Genomic DNA, 22,849 nt, shown 5'->3' with positions numbered 1-22,849 from the left:
TTCGCAACACACATTTAGAAATCGTCATGTAAACAAGTGTGTTGTGAAGCATATAGTTTGAAAAATCATTTGACTAAACATATCTAGTGTCTAAATTGGCTCACGACACTAGTTAATTGTTGTAAAACGCCTTAATCTCTATTTGATGAACAACGAAAAAGTATCAAAGTACATAACAAATAGAGAATATTCATTATTAAGTTTAAAAATATTAAAACATTTACCGTTCATTTGAAATTCAAATTTTATTCGCATCAATAATTAGTTGATTTCCCTTATTCATAGTTGTAAGCCCTTGCAACTTGCACATTTTCAGTTTGTTTTCAATCTTCAAACAATAAACTTTTAATAATTAGACTGACTTCATTAAAAGCATCTCAATAAGCTCCCGTTATAAACAAGGGTGTTACTAGGCTGATCATCTACTTTGTTTTTCAAAAAATACATCACTTGTTTCCAAAATTCAATAAGGTTTGCTTATAAAATAGGAATTAAAGAAATATCAACGAAAAAGTCACCAGGTTCCAAGATTTTTGGATTGAATTCTTCAATTCTTTGAATTTTATAAGCTTCACATTAAGAAAACCATTCAAAATTGCATTAGGAAGATATTCCAAGATTGTCTGGATCTCAAGAATCGTTTGAGGTTGAGACATATTAAGTCATTAAGAAGAAGACTGCAGAAATTGCAAATAACCAGCCATTCTACATCCCTGACATGAAAAATCCACAAAAGACTAACTTTTCTCGTATTCAGCACAAATAACTGACACATACAGAATAGAAAACAAATTATAAATACGGAACGAAAGAATATAAAAAAAATGAATATGAATATATTTTTATATGTCCATCGATTTACTTGAACTTTTTCTCATAATGATGAAAATTAACATTCAGAATGCAGAAAAAATAAGCAAAAACCACCAACAGAATAAAAGAGACAGATAATTATAATTGTTAATTAATTATGTCCCCTACCCTAATTCTACTTCCTCCTTATGGTCACCACAAATAAAAAAAAAAAGTGAAAATCCAAAGAAACTGAACAAAAATTATCTAAAAGGAAATAAAAACGTGTATGAACTAAAAGAAAATTGAGGAACAAATTCTCATCCTTTTAATTATGCTACAGAAGTCATTCACAAATGACGTCAACCAAATTTCAGCTTTTCAGACTCATCTGCATCTATTTATCATCCTATACGTCACTTGCGGACGATCCTCTCCTTCATCAGTTGAACATTTCCTGTTTTCTACTTTTCAGCATACGACAATCTCAGTTATATAATTATGTGTGGAGCACAAATAGGCGAGGAACAAGTGTAATTAGAAAGCACTTAACACGCACGCTAGAACTTCTTCCTTGGGAAAATAAAGCGGATATAATTTTCAGGAATATTAATCACAAAATGGGAATGTTCTCGACTACAATAATTAAGTTTTAAGGTGGGAAGAATGCTAATTGGATGAATGATGAAGAGGAGGATTATAATGTGCTGTTTTATGTTGGATTTGCTTTTTCAGGAGGATGTGAGTGGCTTTTGACTTGTTATTTTATACTGTGTTGGAGATAATTCATCAGGAAAATAGGAAGTAGTTGAACACATTGTTATTCAAAATTTAACGGTTTAATATTTTTCAAATTTTCGCATCTTTTTCTTTTAAAACCGTTCAATATCAACAAATTCGAAACATTTGTAAGGTTTTCTTAATTTTCAGTTTATTTTTGTGCCTTTTTCACCATAATTAACTATTTCTAGCTATTAAAAGCAGCTGTTAACTATTCAATAAGCGAATATCCAATCAACAGAAGTATTATTCTAAGATCCAGCACAGCAAAATCACCAATTTAACAAATATTCATTTACAGGAACTAAACATCCATTTTCTTTGTCTTACCAACTCTTTTCAGCCTTAAAACTAAGTCATTGATCTTGACCAAATAGCTTCCACAAACGAGCAGCAATAATTTTCTATTAAATATTCCTCGTTAGTCATATTTCAACAATATCCAGCCCAACATTATGTCAATTGTCGGAAAACAAGCCTTAATAATCCTTAATTCACGAATTACTCCTTTGCTCTTTCTTTATAGCACATATAAGTTTATGTTGTACGTGCAATTTTTGCAATATTATTGAAAATTTATTATCATCATACATATACATCCATATTATGTAGCTCTAACTATAAAGTAAATGCCGCAAGGATATGAAAATAAGGGAGAACGAAGCAAGGAAACAACAAAAATAGAAATGGAATAAATTGTCTTTATTTTTTATTCATAATCATAAGAAGAGAACCGTCCATATTGTTGTTTATATGAATGAATGTACAGCATATGGAACTATAAGGCATGAAGCATGACTCTCATAATTCTCAATAAAAACGACACATCATAGAGTGAATTGTCACAAAATCAGACGAGATAAAATAAGGACAATGTCTATTTTTATTCAATTTTGTTCCATTTTAGACACAACATTTTGACTGATCTGCTGGTGGAAGCTGAATGAATAGGCTGGAAAGCAAGCATGTATGAACAATGTCAGATTCATAACACCCAAAAAAAGATTTAAAAAATAACGGTCAAAAAATATTCAAAAAAGCTGCTGTAATAATTCAAAATTTCAAAATCCGTTATCAATACAGAAAAATGCGCACAACGCTATTAATTTTTATACATGTCTCATTCCTTTATTGATAAAGAATCGGGGGATACCGCCATATAACACAAAAGGCCATTATCTGGTGTTCTCTTGACGCACATAAAGGCACGATTATCATCTGACTTATGACATAGTATCGGCTGTATTTGTCCGCATCGTGGAATATTGGGAATTAAATCGCATGTTTTATTCGCGATACATTCGCCAAATTGAACTAATTTCTTTGGTGGTGGTGACGAAAAGGGCTTTGTTAGTACATAATAGTCACCCGACAAGCTCATCCTCAAATACTGCATATACTCATTCTTCATGTTTGCCTCATCAAGCTTATCATTTCGTAATTCTCTTAATTTGTGCAGCCACTCACATATTCGTACACGATCTGCGAGGAAAGGAAAATTAATGTTAATTGACAGGCTAAAATGTAGGTCGAGAACGGATGTGAATGAAATTTATGTCTTGCCTTGCGGTGACTTCAGTTTTGCAGCATTAAACATCATTTCCTTCGCTGCTTCTTTGAATTCTTTCGAAAATTGTTCAGTCTTTATTGCTCTCAATTGCTCATCGCTCAATGCTGCCATGACTTGGTCTACTAAATTTTTAATGTCGACTTGCTGGCAATAAAAAATTTTGAAATTCAATTCCTGAAAATTATTATTTTAAAATTCTTCGAATGATTTCTGATGAAAAATTGTTTGAATTTTTTCAAGGCATTCTTCGATGAAAATAAAAATATTAACGGCAATAATTCTTCATTAATAAATATAATAAATCATTGTGTAGGATCAACAAATTGGTTATTCATCGTTCGTGGATGATTATTAATATTAATTGTGACCATCAATAAGCATCGGAGGAGATTGAAAATTGCTCATTGAGAAGCTGTTGAAAATCAAAAAAAAATTGTAACGGTCAAATAAAATTCAAAATTTTAACGGGTTTTCTATAATTCAAACCTAGTATCAAGCCCCTTTGAGATTTTTATCGGTTATTTTTTCAAATTTTTTCTGACCGTTATTTAACAACCTAAATTTTTTGGACATCAAATTAATTTATTTGCATTGCCATTAAATTTAGAGGTTTTCCAATTTCACGCTACAAACAATTTTCACCAAAAAAACTCATTACAATCAATTCTGTTTATTGAACTTAATTAAAATTTTCTATCAATTTTTTATTCATTTTAATTAATTTTTTTCATTAAGTATATAATATCCTATTTCATTGAATTTTTTGATCACTACGAGTCCAACTACATGTAATATTATCGTGTACGTGATTGAAAGGCTAACTGAGAATTAACTCAGTAAGGAAGAGTCAATAGAGATAGAGAGAGAGATGGATAGATAAGATCTATAAGGTAGATTTGAATTGGATATTGTGTGAATCTCATTGTAGATAAATATTATAATTATTATATTGTAAGTGTGCTTTATGATTTTTTGATTCAAAAAATTTTCACAAAATTCTCATCACAAAAATTATAAGAATTAAGTTTTACAAATATTTCATTAAAAAATACATCTGTGACTTTTAATATATATTTGATTTGTTCATATAGCTTTTAAAATCAACAATTTCACAATAAATTTATATAATTTTTTTTGTCTCATAAAAAATTCCAAAAAACTTTTACAACGTGAACATTTTATGTTGAGTACATTGCGTTTCAATTATTTTTCACAGAAATATAAATTAATTCCTATAAATGCCTTAAATTCACTTTTTTTTTTAATAAAAAAATTTGTAGCCTTTTACATTGCATAGTACGATTTAAGCATTCATTTCTACTAAATTTATTTGTCACGACTCTTAAGACGATTGATGCGTGCCTTCAAATTATTCTCTCCTTGTGATGGTTTTGACTGTGGCTTCGTCTGCTGACGTGATTTCTTAAGACTATCGAGACAAAAAAAAAGTAAAGTGGAAGAAACAAAGGAAAAGAAAATTAATTTATTAGTGCTGATGTAATTAATTAAGAAAATAAAAGCTCTTAATGAGAAACATTAGGAACTTTTCTCAAATTGGATCGCATTAGTGCTTTAATTGGTTGGAAAACGTCTTGTGAGTTGATTATTAGATGCTTTAGGAGCGACATGGGAAATTTTAATGAACAATTTAGATTTGAAAATTTGAATGTTATCCAAGACACATGTCAAAAGTCTGATTTTTGTCATTTTAGTCAAGACACTTTTCAAATTTAACGGATTTTAAAATTCAATTATTTTAACAGCCATTTGTAATTTAAATCTACCCGAGACACATTTAGATATTTCAAATTTCGACCGTTAAATCATAATTATCAACTCTGCAGAACCTTCAATGTAAATTCCAATCTAACATAAATTGCATCAATAAAAAGTCCCTCAGCACTCAAATATCCAATCAGTAAGTAAAAGGACATAATCAACTTACAGCTCATTAGTAAGTATCACAATTTCCTTTTTGAAAATCATATTAAAGTCACTGGTAAATGAAGTCCAATATTCAAAGAATTGTGCTGGTGTCGTTTCATCGATTGTTCCACTCTTTGCCATGTACTTGTAGAACTTGAGTGTCTTTATAAATAGCACTTTACATTCCTCGACTTTTAGCAATCGACTCTCAATCTTCTTCGTTGCCATTGTTAGAAATGCTTCCATTTTATCTTTAAATGGTTGGACGTGCTCTTCGGCTGATGCCGCAATAACTTTTTCTGTAGTCTTTTTGCATTCTATAGATGGGTAAAAATTATGTGGTTATGTGATGTGAAAATATAATAGAGAATATAGCAATTAATAAAATTATTGACTAAAGCCTACAACTTTTTGGGTTGGCTATAATTGTAGGAGCAAATTGGCAATAAAATTGGTCAAACTGTTGATAATCAAATTTAACGTTCAAAAACTATTTGAAAAATAACGGCCAAAAAATATTTGAAAATTAACAATCATATAAAATTTGAAAAAATAACGGCCAAAAAGAAAATCCTCGAAATTAAGCCATAAAAATACTTACAGCAAGCTTTTACAACTGAATTACCAAGTTTACTGCTTAATTTACAACAAACAATATAAAGCCATAAACAGCCATTAACCTACCTTCAACTTTATTCTTCAATGCATTCAGTTGTTGCTGACATTCACCAAAATCGATGTGTAGACTTTTATCGACTACGTTCAAAGAAAAAAAAATCAAATTAAGCATGTCAAAAACAATTCACAGCACATTACTTACCGTCATTTGGATCTGGTATAGGCAATTCAATCTCAGTCAAGCCACAGCTTTTTCTAGCATGTGTAATATAAGTTTTGACGATAAAATGTAGGAGAGTAATTTTTGGATCTTTTGATTTGACATCCTTGAGCTTCCCAAGAATTTCTAAACCGAATCCATCGGCTTGTCCGCGTTGTCTATTGCCGCCATTCATAAAATTCCCAAGCGTTAAAATTATCGAAAATACTTCCTTTAAGTGTTCATTCTCTAATAAAAATTCACATAAGCTCTTTACAACATGTACTTTACGTGACACCATAATACATTGTTCCTCAAACTCATCCTGAAATACAATACATGATATACGCTCTGCCGACGATGAGATTTCTGATATTTTTAATAAAAAATTTTCAGGTGCATCAAGCGGAGGTAATTCACTTCCATTATGTGATGCTTTTGCTTCCTTAATCATTGATAATTCCTCATTTGTTGCTCTTATTGCCATGATATTTTGCAATGTCTCTTGACTCACAACCGATGTATCGCAATGATATATTGCATGCTCTATCTCAGCAAAATCAACGTGTATGCTACGCACAAATATTCCAACATTTTGAGATCTTTTACTATCTAATATCTTAATTGCTTTAATTTTTTTCGGCATTGTTGTCGTCTCCTTTGTTACTCTCGGCACAACGCCTTGACGCGAGAAAAGTTCAGTAAATTCATCAAGATTGTCTAGATTCGTCTCGTCAATTTCCTTCCATAATTCGTCTTTTTCCATCATCTCATCAGGTGAAGTTTTACCATCTGTTGTATCTTGTGGCTGATGTTGCTGTACGATTATTGGCGTTACAATTCTCGTCCAGTACAATGGCTTCATTGGTTTTGGCGGATTTACAGCATTCTTACGTAGTGCTAAAAGTAATTTTTTTGGTTTTTTTATGTATAAAAATAAGTATATTGATTAGTTACGGAAAATCAACAGATATAATAAGTAAAACAGAGTGAGAAATAAGAAACTATCTAGAAAAGAAGATAATGACTATGTGTGAAAAATACCAAATCAATTAAAATCCATTTTACCAATAAAGGAAAGAAGATTTATAGGAAATTAAGATTGTATTCAGGCTTGATAGGAAATTGAATTTTATTGGAATTGTATGGTTTTGAGTTCAATTTTTAAGGAATTGTATGGCTTTGAGTTCAATAATTGAGGAATTGAATGGTTTTGAGTTAAATTTTTAAGGAATTGCATGGTTTCAGTTCAATTCAAATGATCGATAGCAGCTTCTAAAACATTTGAAAGGTTTTCAATACAAAATCAACTGTTCAGAAAATTAAGCCAAGCTACATCCACAAAACCAACATTATTTTCCATCCACAAAGCCAATAATAATCCTCAATTCCATACAACTAATCCAATGTATTTCAAATCCTTGGTTATAGACTGACTACAATCAGATATATAAAAGTTCATCAGATAATCCTAAATAACTCCTATCTACAAAAATATCAACAATAACAAAACGTGCGTGCGCCCATTAACAGAATACCGCCATAAATTGATTTTGAAAAAAGGATGAAAGAAAGGAAAGAAATGAGAAAATTGCTAAATTCTAAATATACAAAAAGTGAAAGGATATAGAATATTGTCGCATCTACATTACAATATAAATTAAGAAGAGATAAAAAAAGGAAGGAAATGAAAGGTTTAAGTTTCTAAATTCCCTCGTTCTAGTCGAGAGAAATGTAAATCAAATTCAAAAAGAATTAAGGCATAAAATAGAAAAAGATAGCAATCGGATGCGTTGGATCGCATATTGACTCACTATTCGTTTGATAAAAATCTGAAGCTGGTAGGGGCAAGGGTTTTGGCTTAAATCCATTAGCTGTCAAATTTGATGAGTTGGATGAGTTTGTCATTATTTGCGATTTACCTGGAGTTACCATTGAGATTGGTGGCGGCAATGGACATGGTCCTTTGTGTTGATTTAGAGCATTTGGCGGCGCTGGTGGTCCTAAAAAGCATAAACAAATCGTTAATCATTTGTTGAGATTATACAGTGAATATTTCAAGGTCATAATCAATTTTTGTTTCTGCGTGAAATTAAGGTCAAGGTCTGTATGGTGAATTATTCATATAATATTGTTGTTTTTAGGTCAATAATAATTTTTATGAGATGATTATTTTGAATATTACTATGAAAATGTTCAGGAACATTACAAATGTTTTAATCAAATCCATACAACAGTTTCAAATTTGAATTAATTTTGACCGTTAGAAATCCAAAATAATCATGACCGTTAAAAATTTATACATTTAAAACTAAAAATGCTTACCTGGTGGCGGTTTTGGAACATTAGAAAGAGGTGGTGCAGGAGGTATAGGAGGAGGCATTGATGAAGACATTGGCATAGGAGGAGGAGGTGGAGGTACAGAAGAATTAGAAGAATTTGGCGGTAAAGGAGGGGGTAAAGGTGGTGGCATTGGAATATTTGTAGAAATTTCAGTCTTCTTTTCCTCGACATTTTCGGCCTTTTCTTCTTTCTCCACTTCTTTCTTTTCTTCAATAATCACTAAATCATCAGTCTGAATTTCAACATTCTTGAATTCGGGAAGTTTCTGTATCAAACTTAGAGGCTCAACGTCCATTACTGTCGCTTTGTCGACAAATCTCTTAATAGGAGCTGACGGTACTACTGTATTTGTTTTTGCCGGTGATATGAGCATGCATTTCTTACACAGTCCTGTATTGACATTAGTCACATTATTATTAGTCTCTTTATTTGGCAGCGTTGACACTGAATCTGTTGATAAATTTCGACGAATTCGTCTCGTTGTATCACTGCGATTTGATGTCGGTGTACTTGGCGATGTTCGAGATTTTGTGCTTCTTGATGACAATGATGATGTTCTAGATGACAATGGAGTTTTCATAATACTTTCCGGCTTTTTAGGAATGGTAAACAATGTTTGTTCATCATTCTTATCAAATATCGTTGAATCAGATCCATTCAATATTGATTTAGATAATGCAATACTACTATTCGTGCTAGACTCTGATGACTGCATCGCATATTCACTAAGAAAGCATCTTATCAACATCAATGTTTCCTGTATCGTTTCACATTTGCTCAGCTTAAGTTTCAGTTCAGTTATCTTTAAGTTTTGATCAAATTCAGTTCCATTGAGCAATAATGAGTTTTCAGGTGTGGATAAGCTGGCAGGTTGTGTTGTTGGCATTTGTTGAAGGCGAGGCTTTGGGGTCGATGTGAAGTTTGATACCAATTTAGGAATTTTCGATTCGCCATCAATTTGACGTTTTGTTGGACTTGAACTAATATTAAGCACCTTTCTTTCATTGTTATTATTGTTATTATTATTATTGTGTGGCCATAAGGCACCTGCTTCAATTTTTCCAGGTCCACTTGTTTGCTTTTGTTCTCTATATGTCCACTGGTACATTAAGTTCGACTGTAAATAAGGAAATTAATATTGTTTTAATTTAGTCACAAAATGCGAGTAATGAAGTTATTAGAAAAGGTTAGACTAAAGCGCATTTTTGAGGAAAGTGAGTTTTAAAGAAGTAGGAAGTCTATAAATTCCTTATTTTGCTATATTTAACTACATTTAATGAAATTCAAAAAGAAAAATTACTTATTTTAACGATTTTTCGTAATTCAAAATTATAACGATTTTTGAGGATTTAAAAATTTTAACGAAACTTTTAGCTCAAAGATATTTTGAATATTGAATGACGGTTGCAAAACAAATTGAAATTAATAATTTTTCACTTCCAAATGCGCAACGAAAATATCAAAATTTATGCTTATTAGTTACAGTTTTACCTTGAAAACTTCAATGCCATTACTATTGTTATTATTTGTCGTATCCAGCGATTTAATAATACCGGCAATTAATAAATTAGTACAATATTGCATGGTGAGGGCGTTCAAATCACTTTCATTCAGAGTTGTTGTAAGTGATGCAGGAATCGACTGAATGAACCAATTCATCAGCATTTGACCTAAAAATACATAAAACAATTAGCATATTAAGAATATAACTTTAATTATTATTTACATCTACTTGATGCAACTAAATTGTTTCTACCGTAAACAGTCTCGTGCTTTAACGATATTATAAGCACTTTATCAATTGACAAGTTCTCGACTATTGTAATGAATTGGAAATTACTGATAACAAAAGTGGCTGTCACTTGACAATTATAAAAGCGAAATAAAATGACGGTAAATATTTTTGGAGGCATAAAGTTTCGATTCCAACGTAAACTAAACGTTTTCCATGCTATTGCATCATATTTACGCCATGTAATTCTCTTCTTCTTTCGTCTACCGTACTTCCAACGTAGATAAGCTCGATAGACTCTCAAAAGATTTATAAAATTCCGTAAATACCAAATTTTCCTTAAATAACTTCGTTTTCGCTTCCGCGATCTTAAAGACGTAAGTGTGCATTGAATTTCGAATGAATCCAGCTTGGTTGCTTCCAAAAATTGATCTAAATTGTTTAAACTATGTACGGTCTTGACTATTTCGCGAACTAAACGTAACTAAAAGATTATTTATTTTTTCCTTCACATTAAGTCCATATTTTTCAGTTTTTAAACAACAACACCCACAATTCAGGGATGAAATTACTCATTTAGCAGACATGCATGAGATTTTAATAGAGGTACTTGCGGCTTTATATTTTTTTATTTTCTTTAGTACTGCTAGCATCGAATAAAAATAAATTGCAGTAATAACTTTAATTAACATTATTTCAGGGGAATTTCACGATGTTTTATTATATCTGATAAGTCAGTACAAGAAATCTCAACTACAAATTTAGAAAATATACCCGCAATGTGTATCTCTGTACACAACAGAAAACTTCCTCTTATCTCACAATATTGATTGCTACTTTATTTTTATTTACATTTGTATGCCATATAGTTATTATTATATTTTTTTATCATAAGTTGTGTGCGCACCTTTATTTATGTGCGATATAGTCTGCCCACGAGACATTTGTTACCCGATAAATTTTCGAATGCCTTAATGGAAATTTATGATAGAAAAAAAAAATCAGTTTTATCGATTATTTTTCTGTTACAATCTCATAATGAAAAAGGAACAAGTTGAAGAATCTTGGAATTTGAGTTAAACGACCTTGAAGACTTCTTTGAGATGGCTTGAGAATTAAGATTTGAATTTTAAGAATTTTCAGTTCTGAAATGTGTCTTTGCTAACAATTTGACATGTGTCTTTGATAAGCAATTTAAAATTCTCAAAATACGTTAAATTTCGAATCAACATTGATTTCAATTATTATGAGATGCCGATGCAAGTTTATCACATCCATCAATCAACAATGGAAATTGCACTTACATGCAAAATATCCGATCCAATTATACCCATTTAATCAGCAATAAATGTTAGTCAAACAAGACAAAACGACCACCCAAATGCATCAACTTTCCATCATACACCTTACATTATAAATACAAGCCTACGACTGTTTTCATTCATTTTCATTTCTTATCGAAATGTGTGTTATATTTCTATATTCCCTTTACACAAAAAACAACTCATTAGATAAGTTAAGTTAACGTGTGTCTAGCGGAATGTTGAATGTCATTAATTAATATTAATATCATTGTGAAAAACTCACCTTCAAATTTCTCGTATGCAGAAAACTGCAATTTCTCAGGAATGAATGAAGGTTTTGTTGTTTGCTTTGTAAAATTATTGCTGTCATTGTGATTAGCTGTCGTTAGGGAAATGACTCGTTGTAGAACTTTACTTCCACTTCCATTCGATGATACTTTCTGTGTTGTTACAGTTTGCTGTTCAGGAATTGTCGACGACGCTGTGAATAATAATAAAAATTAAGCATAAATTAAAGTCGTTAATGAATGTTATGCGAGTACACACATATAATGTGCTAGAAAAAGAGAGAATAATACAGATCACATAAATAGAGGATGGGGAAGGTCATGCATTTTATGCATATATATGATGGTATTCTATTTACACTTTAGGAATAAATTACTCAATTGTCTAAAAACACGAGCATCGTCTTTCTATTTCCATTCTTTTTTTTCACATGATGTTGAGAAGAGTTAACGGTCAATAGGAAAGAAGAACTGGTAAAAAAGATTATCGTTGAATGGATGATCATATTGCGTTCTTGCTTTAATTGATCAGTCGTGCGAATTCTTGAAATCATCAAAAATATTTTAAAGCGATTAATTAGAATTTGAATATTTAACGGTAATTTGAAATTCAAATTTTATTCGTTTAACTCAACGAATGATTCTAAATTCAAATCTTTAAAAAGCCGTTAAATTCTATTTTCAGACAAATTGCACTAGGGAAATCATATATTTTGCAAAAATAAGCACAAATGGCAATAGAGATTAAGCATATGGATGTGAATTGTATCACTTACATGCATTGTTGCAGATATCCGATGCCAATGGTATTTCCGACAGTTCAACTTTCTTAATACGTGACACATTGAATATTCCCTTATCACTACCATCTTGTCCATTTGCTTTGCTATTCTTAATCGGCATGTCTTCGTCCTCTAAATCTCGTTCTATTCCATTCACATTAAATGATTCATTACGCACAATTTCACACTTTTTATGTATATCACTTGCAATATCAAATTGCTCTAATTTTGTAACACTCAAATTTTGTTGAATATAGTTATTGTTATTTAGCTGTGATACCGACGATACGGCATCAGTGAATACAGTATCGCAACTTGAAGGTGTAATATGTTCGCGAATAATAATAAAATTCCCTTGTGATGATACCGATGATGATGGTGGAATTTCTGTTGATTTAGAAATAAAAGAGAAGAGTAAAAAAATTATTATTTAAATGAAATTTCATAATCGACACATTTTTTTTGGACTCAAATATGCATAATAATGATAAACTTGCATCATCAAAGCGACACTCGACAAAAATATTCACCGTTTTCACTTTTTTGTCTTCTCATTTTTAGTTTTTTCAATGATAATTTGATTGAATTTTTTGTTAGCCGTAAGGGCTAACGAAATTTATAGTTATTGAATCTGTTTTTTTTTTTCTTATGATATGGATTTGTGACATAATGATATCGTATCAAGTTATAAATTACATTTTAATCAAATAAAAACAAATAATAATTGTGTAGCCACTGCTTTTTATTTTGGAATGCATTAATATATATCGGAATGAAAACTGGTTTTATGTGCTGTTAAGCCTAGACGAAAAAATTCGGAAACTGATCAACCGTCATTGAGATTTTAAATTTTATGTTGCAAAGACTTTCGTTAAGAAATTTTGAATTTTGAAAAGTCGTTAAAATGTAATAGATTTTTAAACCTTGAAAAATTAATGAAATTTTCAAATCTTAGAAAGCCGTTGATAGTTCTAAATCTTCAAATTCGAGCAAAAACTAACAATATTGCAAAAACCAGTTCCACTAATGCACAATTCAGATTCAACAAGATCCCGTACATTTATATATTTTGTTTAAATCGATCGCTGATCTCTCGAACTTTTCTCTTTTTTTATATTATATTTTTTTCGTCGAGAAAGAAGGGAAATGGTAAGAATGTTGAGAAAAAAAAGTGTACACGTATATATAGAACATTAGAATAAGCGAAAGATGAACGGAACGGAAGAAAAGAATGAGAATAAAATTGAAATAATTACCTTCAACTTCTCCTCTGACCAATGAACTTTGATGCGGTAAGATTTTTAATGTCTTCTCAATTGAATCTATCTCAAGTACAATATCACCATCTATGCGATCGCCACCACATAATAAATGTTCAATTAATTCACGCAATTGTTGTAATAAATTTTCTTCAATCAAACTCTCGTCTTTCGTAGTCGATTCATGACTGAACGCTGCTATTTCGTTGTGCTTTGATGCTTCAACATTTTTATGTGTGTGTGTTGTCTCTTTATGCCGGTTAAAAACTGGTTCTGTTTCGTACGTTGGTAGTGATTGTATATCGATATCGTGGTTTGTTTTGCTCGTCGTTTGTTCTATAAAAATTTAGTTCCATTCGCGTTTGAATGTGTTGGATACGATAAAATATATACAAAAGTAAATTTTCACACCATTGACCATGATGGATGTAAGAACAAGAAGATGCATAGCAAAAGAGTTGTGTTGTGAATGTAAAGTGTAAATATGAAAAAGAGCGAAAAGAAATGGTAAGCATGCTGCTTTGTTTTGATTTTTTAAAAGACTTGCACAATATCTATACATACCGTGTCTATCAGCTGTTTTGTGATAATCATTTTCCCCTATGACTGGCGACTGCGTGTTGATGCTCTGTGGAGAGGCCGAATTTTCATGTGATGTTTGCCTGCGTAGCCTGATCAATTTTTTGGAATTTATCAGGAAGGATCTTCTTTTTGATTGAGTTTGCGGTGTTAATTCTGTTGAATGCGATTGTCCCATTGTGATATAAATACTTTTTTTGCACTTTCGCCGTTACCTTACTTAATTAATTTTGATTTGGTCTAATTTGTTGGTATTTTAAATAAATTAAAAGTTTAACTTAGAGTTTTTAATAAAAGGATAAATCCATAAGAAATAAATTAATCATTAAATGATGAAATAAATGCACTTAATTTCACTACATAAGTATAATCACTTTCTTGGACTAAAGATCCAGAAGAAAATTGCTATTGCAATCAATTTAAAATCTGTAATGTAAATGGAGATTTTTATTAGCCTTCTTATTCAACTGGCACTGCCTGTAATTTTGTGTAACTTACCTGAACTATGTTTTTTATGTTCTTTAGTTTTCGCTTTTTTCTTCTTTTCATCTTCATCAAAATCTTTCATCCTCAAACCTTGAATAATTATACAATATTCCTTTTAATTTGAACTAGTTCCGCTCAAAAAAATTATTAAATTATTCACAACCTTTTCATTTCAGACACGTCTAAAAAAATCAATCACAATGATCCCAAAGCTGGTATAGAAGTCGCCGTTATGGATTTGAACGGACAAATCGAGCGCATTTCCACCCTAAAGCTTAGAAAATAAACAAGATTCATATTACTTTAAAGCTTGCAATGTAGAGATGTGACAGGATGCATATCACTTCTGAGTCATAATACAAAGGTCATATAAGATCCAAATAACATCCAGAGACACAATACAAAGATCCAGTAAGTCACAGCAACGAAACCCAAAGTCTCTATTTACTCACCCTGTTGATTCCTTAATCCAGCCAGCCGAAATGAGCCTATTAATGCACAGTCTCTATAGGAAAATAGTCTAAAAATTCAGCAATAGAATTTCTCCTCCAAACAGTACGCATGCGATTTTCTCCTGTTACTGCGAATAACACACATTATTTTCATGCTCTAGCTCTAGTTTAGACTTCAAAGTTATGTGATCTTACAGTATATTAATAAATTACTAGCGATAAGGCACAATATTTTGTAAGAAAATATAAATAAATCATACACAATACACAAATTTAAAATTAAAAGTGATAAGAAGTTTCGTTGAAATAAACGGTCATAAAAAATTTGAATTTTTTCAAGTTTGGAGACATGTTTGAATTTTTGAAATACGTTATTCTCAACGAAAGTTTTTAAAAATTGCAGTTTAGGTATTTATTAAAAAAAACTATTATCAGGTACCAATGTTTATAAAATATAAAGTAGTTTATAAACCAAAATATTGAGACTAAAATCTCATCATGAACTATATAAAATTTGAATCAAATCGTGAAAGAGAATCAGTTGCTTACAACGTTCAATGTTAATTTATTAATGCTTCATACCAAATTTCACATATAGTTCGAAAGCTGCATACGAAGTAGGAAATATAAATTCATATTCTCGCTACGTTCGTTCAAGTCTACAAAGGTTCGTTAAGTCACAGTAAACTTTTTCAATCGTTTCAGTCGTTTTTTAGCTTTCTTATAAAGCACATGTATTGTAAATTTTACCAATAATAATTTCATCAAAAAAGGATATTTAATTAAATCTATTTGAATATCATATTCACAAAATAAAGAATCGATTCAAACGTTTTATATGAAAAAGAATCATCAAAAAGCAAAGGAAATGCTTTAAAATCGCCTTTAAAATTTTCTTCTTTGTAAAGGTCGGCCATATTTTTTTCTTCATAAACATTTTATCGATTTTTTATACAAAATTCTAATAAAATCATATTATAAGTGTATTATTTTATCATTTGGCAACGTTTATGACATTTCTGAGTAGTTTGTGTACAAATTCCAATGAGATTTAGAGACAATTAAGTTTATTACGTAGATAAGAAAAACAAGCATTTTTAAAGTTTAAAATGTAAATTTTGTTAATGTTTAAATCAAGAAGTATAAAAGATCTGAAGTAATTCATATAAAAACAATAAGATAAAGCTGAAATTGCTAAGAAAAGGACATTTAAAAAGATCAAATTAGTGAAAGTATAAAAGTAATAGATTTTTTTTGGATATACGTATCTCTGAAATGGACTAGATTTTAGTTGTCGTTGAATTCGTGTCAATTATTAACCAAATTGTATCCAAGAAAAAAAACTCATCCAACATTTCCGTATATTTTTTTATAGGCAATAATTTTTTTCTCAATTTTGTTGGCTGAACATATTCTCAAATAACAGAAAAGATGGTAAGACATAACAGCTATAGCTTTTTTTGGATCTTAATTTTAATTAAATTATTTTTTTAATTTGTAGCCTCGCATTGATCCCCAACAATTGTTAGCATGTTTAACTCCATTGTTAGCTGTAAATGGTGGAATTAAAAGTTCCGGAGAAGTCATACGACTAGCAAAGTAAGTATAACGTATAAAAAATTTTGTATAGATTTTTATGCTAACATGTGTCTTATTAACTTTTTTACAGCCTTATGGAAAAATATTCCAAAAAATTAGTATCAAAATGTATTTACATTCAAATCTTAAAATGTACAGAAACAGATTTATTAGGACAGTTTATGGCAGCTGGTGGATGGAATTTGGTTCATACATGGTTAAATGATGGAGTAAACTCATCCAATTGGGCATTTGTACAAGAGATCCTTGAAATGCTGTTGCTTTGCCCGGTCGATGGAAATCGTTTAAAATCTAATCATACACCAAAAATTGTTAAAAATCTTTCATTAAATTTATCGCAAAATGCGATGATTACAACGTTGTCTAAAAAATTAGTAGAACAGTGGTTAAAAATAGCTCATCAAGAGAAACAAATTTTACAACAACAAAATGGTGTAAATGGCACTGTTATATTTAATAATATAAATTCTGATGACAAAAGTTTATTAGATAATGACACATCTATGATCAAATCTGAATCAGATATTAAAATATCTACACCTACTGAAAATAATATATATAATAATAATACTATTAATAATAATCATAACAATTCAGTTAGTAATGGAACTGTAGATGAAGATTCTCCCAAGAAATCAAGTGAGAATGTCAAGTACAAAATTAGCAATAAGGAAAGTGGCTTGATACTTTCAATTAAACGTAGTACAAGTCCAATTAATGAACAAGATACAAAAGTTTTAAAATCTCCTGATCCTAAGGCTAAATCAGAGCATAAATCTAAATCATCATCCTCATCATCATCGTCGTCTGATAAGGACAAAACTAAAAAATCGAGTAGTTCTAGTTCATCGCATAAATCTAGTTCATCTTCAAAGTCATCACATAAAGATAAAGATCGTTCATCATCTTCATCATCATCACATAGAAGTAGTAGTTCATCAAGTAAAGATAGACACAGGGATTCACATTCTTCAAGTAAATCAAAACATTCATCATCATCATCGTCGTCGTCAAGTAGTCGCGACAAGGACAAGGCCGATCGTGAAAAGAGAAAGAAGGAACAAGCAGAAAAGGAACAGGCGGAAAAGGATAAAGAAACTCTAAGTTTTCTAGCTCCACTTCCATCAAGTAAACTTCAACGCATTCCAAAACGTCCACATAGTGAAAGTGAGAAATCAGATTCAGATCCATCATCTAAAAGTGCTAAATCCAATGAAGTGATCGAAAAGAAAAAGCCATCAATATCTATAGAAGTGCGAAAGGGTGATAAGCCTAAGACTGTTAAAACACTTAATTCTACATTTAGGGACCATGGCTTGGCTGAAGATCCCCCACCGCCTCCATCCCGTAAGGCTCTTAAGAAGCCTGCACCAACTACACCTGTTATATTACCTCTTACAACTCCTACTATAAACTCCTCTAAACCCGTTTCTCCCCCACCTGCCAAAAAATTACATCTTGAAAAAGCTTTAGAATCTGATGTTCCTGAACGTATCGGCGGCGTCAAACTGATAAAACCAAAACGTGAGTATCTCATATACATTAAATTTACAATCTCTTTACTCTATTTATAGATGATAATATCGTCAATGGAATCAGAATGTTTTTATATCATAAACATGAGATGACAATGGTTATGCTTTAATAAGTATTTTTCTTAATATTCCTTTGTGTTGTGTCTATTTTTCTATCTCCATTTTACAGGTTTTAATGATCAAATATGTGATTTTATTTTTATATATGATTGTCTTCAATATCCTGAAGATAAAGTTGCAATAACGTTTATTTTTTCACACTATTTATTAAAATAACTAAAAAAAAATAAGTTAAAGTGATGACAAATAAAGTTTATTGCTTGTTGAAAGCGCAAAAAAGTGGCGTTTTCGATTTGCAGATAATTATTTGCCGTTTGAATTTGGGGTCAGATGCATCGTTATGAGCGGATTTTTCGTGATTCATATATTTTATTGCTGCAACTTATTAATAACTTTATGCGTACTTTTATTTGTTCTGAGATAAGAATTACATACGTATTTTTTTAAAAATCGTTAAACAAGGTGAAGTCTATATTTACTGACAAGATACTTATTTTGTATTACAATTACATGAATTCCTTAAAAATTGCGTTTTATTCTGTTAATTTAAAGATATTTTTGTATTACTATATGAACCGTTAAATTCATATTTTTATGACCGTCTAATCTGATTTTATTGTATTTACGATCACAGACCGTAGAGTTCTCATACGTTTATTTTGTGGTGTCATTTAATGACTATGAAGATTATCTTCGCTTTAATTTGACGAACTTCCATTTTTATACTAGATATCGTATTTATTATCTTCGGCACACATAGATTTATGATTTCAATAAGTCTCGTCAAAATTGCATAAATTAAGTACCTATCTCTGCCACATCAGTTTCATTGATAATATATTAAAAGATTTCACATTCAAATGTGCCGTGAATGGTGAAATACTTAATGAATTATAAAGATGATGTCTGTAGAAATCGTCAGGCAGGAGAGCGAATTGATAGAGAAACAGACATAATACTAAAAATGGATTTAACATATTGAATAGATATGCGTGATATGCGAAATAGGAAAGAAAAATCTGCTAAATGATGCTTTGACTTAAACGATAATGGCAGTGTGGTTTTATTTTAGCGAAGGCATTGATACATACATATTTTATATAGGTCGAGTGAGAAAAATCACTTGTTAGTTACTTCTTGTTCCGATTTTTTTTTAAAAAAACACATCACATAACAACAATTTGACGTAATGTCGCACACATTCTTTTCACTTTATGTGCCACAATTTGCATATTTCATCAAAATATTATTGTTTTTATTAACATTTATTTCGTTTCATAATTATATTACACAACCCTACGCTATTTTTATAGGAAAAAATTAAGAAAAAGTCTCATTAAACATTCTGAATCCATCGACAGCAATTATAGATGATGATGTTCATATTAGTCATGTATTGCAAACATTCTAACGTATTTTTTTTCTCTTCTCTCTCTCTCTCTTTCTCTCTTCATATATATTTTAGCCATGTTAATGGAATCGACTGGTTTTTTGGATGCTCTCAATGATGCATCAGCAACGCTTACTAAAAAGGATTCGAAAAAGAGAAAACGTTTGCCATCGAGTAGTACACCAACGAATAACAAGAAAGATGAACCTGAGTCACCGAAAATTGAAACAAAGCCACTCAAATTCTATAAAGACACATTGGAAGATGAGAAGGATGATGAAAAACTTACAAATGGAACAAGCTCGCCAACAAAGGATGTTGATAAAAGTGCTATTGATGAAACAAATGCAGATGATAAGACTACAAAAGGAGAGGAGTCAAAGTCTGATGAAAATTCTGAGAAAGCAAAGTCTGATGAAGCTGTTGATGAGAAGGAGGATGAACCTGAACAAAAAAGGCCGCCAGGTATCGGAACTGGACCTGATGGACCTCCTGGAATTATTTGTATTCCAAAACGTAAGCGACCTAAACGTTCTATTCGTTGGCGTACTGATGACGATCTGACTGAAGTCCGGTACTTTGAATTGGATGAGAATGAGCGTGTTAATGTGACAAAGACATTTAATGAACAAAAGCGAGATGAACATGATCGTGAGAGAATGATGATGCGTTCGAAAGTAGTTGAGTATAGTGAGTGGCATACTCCAAAATTAATTGATAATGTGCCTGATATACCATATGGCTCAAAGAGTCTGGAAGCAGCTGTTCAAGCTGAACGTGAGAGAAATACACTGCAAGAAATGTTCTTCAACAATAGATCAATGTACGATTCACCACATGAACCTGATCAAGAAGAATATGAAACATTAGAACCACAAATAATTCCACTAGAAGATGTCACTGGCAATCCTGATTCTGTAAATAATTTCAAAGATGTTCAATGGCCAGCACCAAAAGGTGAACAACCGCAATATATATCGCAAGGTGGTTTTGGAGGCTTATTTAATAACATCAATTTAGCATCAAATCTTAATATTCCACCAGTCGCATCGAACTCTGCAATCAATCCACTTGTTGGCCTTAATTTTGGTGGACTACAAGCAGCAATTCCACAAGATACTGCCGCAATCAATTTCATGGGTATTGGCATGCCTCAAGCAACACTCCCACCACCATTTATGCAACCACCACCTATGATTCAAAATAATTATCAAAGCAATATACCTTATCAGAATCGTGGATCAAGCAGTGGCAATAGTAATAATTATAATAATAGGGATAACTACAATAATAATAATAACAATAGAAATCGAATGGGTAGTAATAGTAGTAGTAGTGGTAGTGGATCAAATTGGGTAAGAGGAAATGCAACATTACGTCGCGGCATGTGTCATCAATACCAACGTACAGGATTTTGTCGAAATCAAAAAACGGGATGCCCATACGTTCACGAAAGATAAGATTAGGTATCTGATAAAAAAAACAACAAAAAATCAAAAAAATAAAATAATATAAAAAAATTCTGAATCATTTTTTATACACAAACAAAAAATTTATTTTTATTGTACTCTGAGTTGTTACTAGGGAGTCTGAGAGAAGATTTTTGTGGACGAAAAAAACAAATATTCTACGGTATTGTGTGGGTTGATGAAAATTTCTATGCATCAATCACTTTGTATTGCGAATTTATTCGAGACTATTTTGAGAAAATAGATTAAATATTGGATTAGAATAGTAAGCTATGAAGATTTTAAATGATTTCAATTGGACATTAATCAATAGATATAACCAAGTTATCAAGCAGAGGTTGAAGTCGACTTGAGTTTGTATGGAAAAGTCGAATCTAGTTGACTCGACTCCATAAAAAATTCGACTCGAATTCAATCTCTATTATCAACATTCTCGAGTGGATATACAACTAGTTGAAGATATGTTAATGACTAGTTCAAACGATTTTTTGTCTACTCGAGATTACTACTTACAAGTTCCTCAGAATGACTCACAAACCAAGTTAACAACTCTGAATTGCAATTTTGTTTTCCTTCGTTAATTAACTAGAGCAAGTGATAAACACGATTCAAGTATTGGTGATATTAAATTTTTTAATGAAATAAACAATAATAATGAAAAAAGAAGCAAGTTGATTGATAAAATTTATTTCTACATTGTTGACACATAGTATGTACAATTTTACAATCAATTTAATAATTTGTTGTTCACGCAGATATCCACATGATAGAAAATATGAGAAAGTATGTAATAAAGGAGAAACAGATACATTGTTGAATGAATGGAATTCTTTCATCTTCATTTAAATTAACGAAGGAAATAAATTTTTATTATTTATAGATTTTTAACCTTTTTTAACATTAAACCTAACCTGTTGTTACTTTTATAATCTATATTAACTTTGATGTATGCTAATTTTTAAATTTATTCTTTATCAATTATGTAAATAACTTTTCTAAAAAATAAGGAAATGGTGGTAATTTTTACAAAAAGTGAATAAATGTTAAATACATAAATATGTAGAAATTAATTAAGAAAATGAAAATATTAATACAATAAAATATTTAAAACTAAAAATATATCTCTTGCATTTTAAACTATACTAAATTATTACAGCACAACAAGGTGGGAAAATGTGTCAACGAAAGTTACAGTCAAGTAATTTGCCAAGTTATGAAAGGAATTCGAGGAAAAACTTTTACATATTAGAAAGAGGGTAATAAAAAATTCAATTTTTTGCCCTCATTAGTGCAGTGCTAAATTTATAACTTTTATAAATATAAATTATATATTTTTATTCTTATTTCTTCAGAAATTTTCAATGCGTTTTTAACGCATAATACGTGCCTTTCAACATACGTATTTTTTCCACTTGGGATTTGCTTGGAATCTGTGCATTATAGATATGACTCATATTTTTGAATTATTACAAATAAAAATTCGTTTAGGTTCGGCCAAAATTCAACATCCAGACCAATATAGACAGTCCTTGGAGTGTTCGGATTCAAAAAGGGTATAAATCCATCTTCCACCATCTTCCTACTCAACCCTTTTTTAGAAAAAAAATCTCCAAATTGCTGGATATTTTGTGAAAAATCTATCCAAAATAATTTCAAAATCCTCCAAAAAACCTGACCAAGCACCTGA

At 30.7% G+C, this 22,849-nt stretch overlaps 3 protein-coding genes across 7 annotated transcripts; 1 reads left to right on the top strand and 2 right to left on the bottom strand.

Moving 5' to 3' along the window:
• Positions 1-2,692: 2,692 nt before the first annotated feature.
• On the bottom strand, positions 2,693-3,331 carry LOC139100464 (uncharacterized). Its single transcript, XM_070653055.1, has 2 exons — positions 3,136-3,331; positions 2,693-3,054 (listed from the first exon to the last, which is right to left on the bottom strand). The coding sequence occupies exons 1-2, from the start codon at positions 3,251-3,253 to the stop codon at positions 2,693-2,695; spliced, it is 480 nt and encodes a 159-aa protein (XP_070509156.1). The 5' UTR covers positions 3,254-3,331.
• Positions 3,332-3,806: 475 nt separating this feature from the next.
• Positions 3,807-15,249, bottom strand: LOC139100573 (protein cappuccino-like). Of its 5 annotated transcripts, none has more exons than XM_070653209.1 (14): positions 15,110-15,231; positions 14,821-14,931; positions 14,670-14,747; positions 14,157-14,597; positions 13,590-13,928; positions 12,328-12,720; positions 11,548-11,745; positions 9,720-9,898; positions 8,211-9,345; positions 7,700-7,888; positions 5,889-6,785; positions 5,753-5,824; positions 5,088-5,385; positions 3,807-4,571 (listed from the first exon to the last, which is right to left on the bottom strand). In XM_070653209.1, exons 4-14 carry the CDS (start codon positions 14,347-14,349, stop codon positions 4,469-4,471), a joined length of 3,996 nt encoding a protein of 1,331 aa, XP_070509310.1. In that variant the 5' UTR covers positions 14,350-14,597; positions 14,670-14,747; positions 14,821-14,931; positions 15,110-15,231; the 3' UTR covers positions 3,807-4,468. The 5 variants fall into 5 exon arrangements, with proteins under 5 accessions (XP_070509310.1, XP_070509312.1, XP_070509309.1 ...); XM_070653211.1 differs by having other exon boundaries at positions 14,821-14,925; positions 15,110-15,227; XM_070653208.1 differs by having other exon boundaries at positions 14,670-14,931; positions 15,110-15,249.
• A 566-nt stretch (positions 15,250-15,815) lies between these two features.
• On the top strand, positions 15,816-22,094 carry PNUTS (Phosphatase 1 nuclear targeting subunit). The gene is made up of 5 exons (XM_070653098.1): positions 15,816-16,017; positions 16,485-16,543; positions 16,611-16,708; positions 16,779-18,232; positions 19,769-22,094. Exons 2-5 carry the CDS (start codon positions 16,541-16,543, stop codon positions 21,151-21,153), a joined length of 2,940 nt encoding a protein of 979 aa, XP_070509199.1. The 5' UTR covers positions 15,816-16,017; positions 16,485-16,540; the 3' UTR covers positions 21,154-22,094.
• The last annotated feature ends 755 nt before the right edge of the window (positions 22,095-22,849 follow it).

The sequence above is a fragment of the Chironomus tepperi genome, unplaced genomic scaffold, assembly GCF_022539635.2.
Source record: "Chironomus tepperi strain 1889 unplaced genomic scaffold, CSIRO-AGI_Ctep_v1 contig_67, whole genome shotgun sequence".
Lineage (NCBI taxonomy): Eukaryota > Metazoa > Arthropoda > Insecta > Diptera > Chironomidae > Chironomus > Chironomus tepperi.
This window is presented reverse-complemented; position numbering and strand designations above follow the sequence as displayed.